This window comes from Mandrillus leucophaeus, unplaced genomic scaffold (genome assembly GCF_000951045.1).
Source record: "Mandrillus leucophaeus isolate KB7577 unplaced genomic scaffold, Mleu.le_1.0 Scaffold371, whole genome shotgun sequence".
Lineage (NCBI taxonomy): Eukaryota > Metazoa > Chordata > Mammalia > Primates > Cercopithecidae > Mandrillus > Mandrillus leucophaeus.
This window is the reverse complement of record NW_012103932.1, coordinates 613,785-619,161: the sequence shown is the minus strand read 5'-3', so window position 1 is coordinate 619,161 and position 5,377 is coordinate 613,785. Positions and strand designations below refer to the sequence as shown.

At 52.1% G+C, this 5,377-nt stretch overlaps 1 protein-coding gene across 1 annotated transcript in view; it reads left to right on the top strand.

Annotated features, from left to right (window-relative positions):
* Positions 1-5,139, top strand: part of AGO2 (argonaute RISC catalytic component 2) — a 102,182-nt gene extending 97,043 nt beyond the window's left edge. The window contains exons 18-19 of the mRNA XM_011990148.1: positions 3,696-3,895; positions 4,156-5,139. Of these exons, the coding sequence (XP_011845538.1) occupies positions 3,696-3,895; positions 4,156-4,264 (309 nt within the window). The 3' untranslated portion in view covers positions 4,265-5,139. The remainder of the gene's footprint in view (positions 1-3,695; positions 3,896-4,155) is intronic.
* Positions 5,140-5,377: the final 238 nt, after the last annotated feature.

Sequence of the window (5,377 nt, the reverse complement as noted above, 5' to 3'; positions counted from 1 at the left end):
TTTTTTTTTTTTAAGGTTGCAAAGAAGGGAGCACACTGGAGATTCTTTTTTGTATATATATTTAAAATTTATACAACTAAAATAAAATCATCAGGGACCCTGCTAAATGCTGGAGCGGGGCTTGTAGGATGGGGGTTTGCTGCTGTGGTGGCCGTGCCTGCATCTCGGCTGGCTTTTTGGTCCATGCTTGTGACCTTGTAATTAAACCATTGAATGGTTCTATGTACCGCCCTGGCCTCTGGGACAGTCTCTGATGGAGCCGCCCTGCTCTCTCAGGTGCAGGGAGCAAGCCACCAGCAGAGCACGGGGCTCTGACAGCGTTCACGCTGGTGTGCCTGTGCTCGGATGAGGGCCTGTCTGCAGCCAGTCACCTGGTTTAGCTTTGGATTTGTATGTTGGTGACAGTTTCCATCTTGACCGCCAATCAAAACAGCACCAACAGTAGTGACGGACTCTTAAGGCATGAAAGGCACGTTCTGCAGCGAAGACTGCATTTAACTCATGGGCCTTCATGAGAGTTGGCGGAAAATAATCCCAGCCCACATAGAACGTTCGCTAATTTAACTTGGCGGTTAGCACTTGTTAAATTGTATTTAACATTATACTACTGAGGACCTGTATTAGCCAATTTAAAAACTTCAAAATAGGGCACCCTGGCCAGCGGGCGGCGTGGCTGCCTGGCTCGCCTGCTTGGCTCTGCCGGTCCCTGGCCGTGTCTAACGAGATGCCTGTGTTGCCGAAGGTTGGGAAAAGTGGAAACATTCCAGCAGGCACGACTGTGGACACGAAAATCACCCACCCCACCGAGTTCGACTTCTACCTGTGTAGTCACGCTGGCATCCAGGTAAGGATGGGAGCCCCCTTTGGACAGTCTTGGCCATCTGCCGTGTCATCCCCACATTCAGCAAACACTTGCCCTCTGGCTGGCACATGGGACGTGGTGTGTAGGGCCCAGATAGCCAGTAGCCAGGGAACCAGGAAACCCAGGCTGTGCCCGGTGCTGGGGTGGGGGTGGGGGGCTGGGAGGTGGTCAGCATGGACCTCCCAGGGGAAGGAAATCCCATTTGGTAGGGCTGAGGAGCAGGGAGCACCAGGGCCCGTGGGGAGCCGGGAATGTGGTGTGGCTGGAGCTTGGTGAGGTCTGAGCAGGAATGAGGCACTCAGGCTGCCGTGGGGTGGCAGCTGGGAAGGCCATTGGGAAGCTGCGGTAGGGGCCACGTGGGGCAGCCTCGGTGTTGGGTCACGAGCACTTGGCGCAGTCAGCCTTGCCGTCCCGTCTTCGCGCAATCACTGGCCAGGGCCAGACTCCAGCCAAGGACTGGGCACTCAGAGAAGATTGCCATGGTGTTGGTTATCACCTCGAGGCTCTCCTGGGTTCCTTCATGAGGGGACCCCCATCTGGCCGAAGGCGATTCTTGTGAGCATTGACGGGAGCAGGTGCAGGAGCACCACGTCCGTGGTAGGAGCTGCCCCACTCCGGCTCTGCAGAGCCTCGGCCTGGGGACAGGAGGAACCTTAGTCACGTGCCATCCCTGCCTGCAGAGAGCTTGATCAGTGGTGCTTTTGGTTTTTCAAAGTATAAGTAAGGACTTGACTCTCCCTTCCCAAAGGATTTGAACCCTAGAGTTTGAGGATTTGCTATGAACTTTGTATATACCTTTAATATTCCATTGGAAAGATTTAAAAATGTCACGTTGTTCACATGCCTGACAGAGAAGGAATAGGGGCTGGTGAGTCGTGGCCTGTGGCCAGGTCCAGCCTGCAGCCTGGGAGCTGAGAGGGGGTTCTGCTGTTGGAAGGGTTGAGAGTGGGTTCTGCTGTTGAGAAGCAGGCGATGGAGTGCGTGCAGGGTTTGTGGTGCTTCTTGGTGCAAAGCGCCTGTCCCAGTTTTGGCTTGCTTTGCCAGGGCCGTTGAGATGAGCCTGGGGCCATGCCCTGCCTGTGTGTGCCCTCTGTTCAGGCTTCCCTTCTGGTGGGGGAGCCTCAACCACCAGGGCCTCCCGGGCGTGTTTTCTGGGCAAACTCCTCCTTGACCTTTCTACCCAAAGTCTTTCTAACGGGCGATGCTTCTGTGGTGAGCTGTTTATGGCCCAAGGCTGCCACTGCTGCTGTGTCCTTAGTAGACCCATGGAGACAGATGCCCTCACTCCCCCAGACCCCGGGACGGCCACCAGTCACACACCAGGAAAGGGGTGCCAGAGCATGTGCACTGGAGCATCGGGGACGAACGTTCCACTGCCCACCAGCACCAGGGGCCTCAGCACAGGGCCAGACACAGAGCAGGTAGCAGGGACTGTGCTGGACAGGTTGTTGTCAGAAGGGCCTGGGAGGCTGGCAGGTGGAGCCGGCGGTGAGGCGGGCAGGCAGGCAGCGGCGGCAGAGGGGCCTGCAGTCAGCAGCTAGTGCTGCTTTCATTTCAAAGGCTCTCCAGCCGCAGAAGGTGTGTAAAATGGTACTCACGTTCACACTCTCACTTCTACAAGGTTACTGCTAATGTGTAATTTTTTTTTTTTTTTAGACGGAGTCTCGCTCTGTCGTCCAGGCTGGAGTGCAGTGGCACATACTCAGCTCACTGCAGCCTCTGCCTCCCAGGTTCCAGCGATTCTCATGCCTCAGCCTCCTGGGTAGCTGGGATTACAGGCGCACACCACCACACATGGCTAATTTTTGTTTTTTTAGTGGAGAGGGGTTTCGCCATGTTGGCCAGGCTGGTCTCGAACTCCTGACCTCAGGTGATCTGCCTGCCTTGGTCTCCCAAAGTGCTGGGATGACAGGCGTGATCCACCACACCTGGCCTAATGTGTAACTTTTGTTAGAGGTCTTTTTCTTGCTGTTATAAATCAATTATATACAAAGTAAGATACACAAATGGCACTGTCCTTGTTACGTCCACTTTCATATTGCTTTATATCTTTTTTTTTTTTTTTGGAGACGGAGTCGCACTCTGTCCCCCAGGCTGGAGTGCAGTGGCACAGTCTTGGCTCACTGCAAGCTCCGCCTCCCGGGTTCACACTGTTCTCCTGCCTCAGCCTCCCGAGTAACTGGGACTACAGACACCTGCCACCACGCCCAGCAATTTTTTGTATTTTTACTAGAGACAGGGTTTCACCTGCATGAAACCCTGGATGGTCTCGATCTCCTGACCTCGTGATCTGCCCGTGTCGGCCTCCCAAAGTGCTTGGATTACAGGCGTGAGCCACCGCACTCAGCCTGCTTTATATCTTTGCTATGATTTTTCTGTGTGTAAATAAATGTGTACAGTTTTACACATACGGGGCCATTTACTATATGTAGTTATGATGCTTTTTTTTTTTTTTGAGACAGAGGAGTCCCTCTCTGTTGCCCAGGCTGGAGCACAGTGGCAGGATCTCGGCTCACCACAACCTCCACCTCCTGGGTTCAAGCGATTCTCCTGCCTCAATCTCCCAAGTAGCTGGGACTACAGGCGCGTGCCACAGTTGCCTGGCTAATGTTTTTGTATTTTTAGTAGAGACGGGGTTTCAGTATGTTGACCAAGCTGAACTCAGACGCCTGACCTCGTGATCCACCCGCCTCGGCCTCCCAGAGTGCTGGGATTACAGGCGTGAGCCGCCGCATCCGGCCTATGATGCATTTTTAATATAAATCTTCTTCCACAGTATCCTTTTCAAGATTTTATGCAAGTCCAACTGTCTAATCTTCTGATCTGCTTTTAGGGGACAAGCAGGCCTTCGCACTATCACGTCCTCTGGGACGACAATCGTTTCTCCTCTGACGAGCTGCAGATCCTCACCTACCAGCTTTGTCACACCTACGTGCGCTGCACACGCTCCGTGTCCATCCCAGCGCCAGCATACTACGCCCACCTGGTGGCCTTCCGGGCCAGGTACCACCTGGTGGATAAGGAACATGACAGGTGAGTGGCATTCCCGGCTGGAGGCCACAGCAGCGGTAGTTTTTGCCACGGGTGTTGGCAGCTGCTTTTCTGAGGAAGCAGCAGGGCCCCAGCAGCTGGAGCCAGCACCCTAGAAGGCCTTATTAGTGGCATAGCCGTCAGCGTGGGACTTTCCCCTCCCCCAGGTTCCTGCCGTGCCATCCCGACTTAGTTATCGACGCACCGCCTCATCGTGCATTAAGGCTGCACATTCTCATCCTCTGTCTCTCTCATCCCTGCAGTGCTGAAGGAAGCCATACCTCTGGGCAGAGTAACGGGCGAGACCACCAAGCACTGGCCAAGGCGGTCCAGGTTCACCAAGACACTCTGCGCACCATGTACTTTGCTTGACATGTTTTAGTGTTTAGCGACTGTGTACCGAGTGGGATTCACGAGACCAGCTACACTCAGACCAACAGATGGCCAGCCCTTCCGTGACAGCCAGCATTGAACATGAGACGTCATTGATTTTATTAGATTCTCCGTTTTCCAGAATGCCTTCCGTCCCAGATTTCACACTTGGATTTTGAACTGCAGACCTGTATGAGAACCCAATGTCATAGGAAATATGGTTTGCTAAAATCTATAAGCTGCTTATTAAAATAGAGTCCCGTGTTTCCTAAAAATCTAAAACCAGTCTATGAACTCAGGGCTTTAAAACATTTTTAATTTATTTGGTCATTCAATTTACTTGTTTTTAATACATGATTCTCTATGAAATTGATGGGCTCAAACTAGCTGTGAATCTTCTGAGAGTGAAAGCAACACAAAACACAATTGTGGTTTTAAAGCCTTGAACATTCTGATGTTGTCACTAAAGTTGATTTCCGGGCGATGCTCGTGTGCCGCTGGCGTGGCTCACCCAGGGTCCTTGACCGAGGGCCGGTGGCCATGCAGAGGCCTCCGCAGGTGCCGAGTTCTGCCAGCACTGCCCTTCACCCGGCCTGAACTAAGGAGCAGTGGCAGAAGGTGGGCCCCGTGTGTTTACAGCATTTCCAGGTCCAGAGAGGTTGGCAGACAAGTGCCATTTTAATAAAAATGTATTTAAAAAAAGAAAAAAGACAATATACTGACAGTCTAATCATCAGATTTGTCCTATAGGACTGTGACATTTATTTTCCAAAGTTTTTAAAGAATACGGGTCTGTGGTGATGAATACAGTACAATCCTTTTTCACTGTTATGTCTTTAATGTAAGAGAAAATTATATATATCTGGTTTGCAGTATTAATGTGATAGATAGATGCTGTTTTTTTCATTTTATTGACTATGGGGTGCTTCTGTGATCTGTTTAGCATATCAAGAGTGTTTTGGAGCCTGGAGACGAGACCGCCTCTCAGTTCTTAGTGCTTAAGGACAGGAATATGCAGTTAACTTAATGTGACAGCAACCCGCTTCCCCCCGTGGAGACTGTGCAGCGTGTACCCTCGGGAGGGGCGGGTATGCTCTCTGCGCCGCTCGCCGC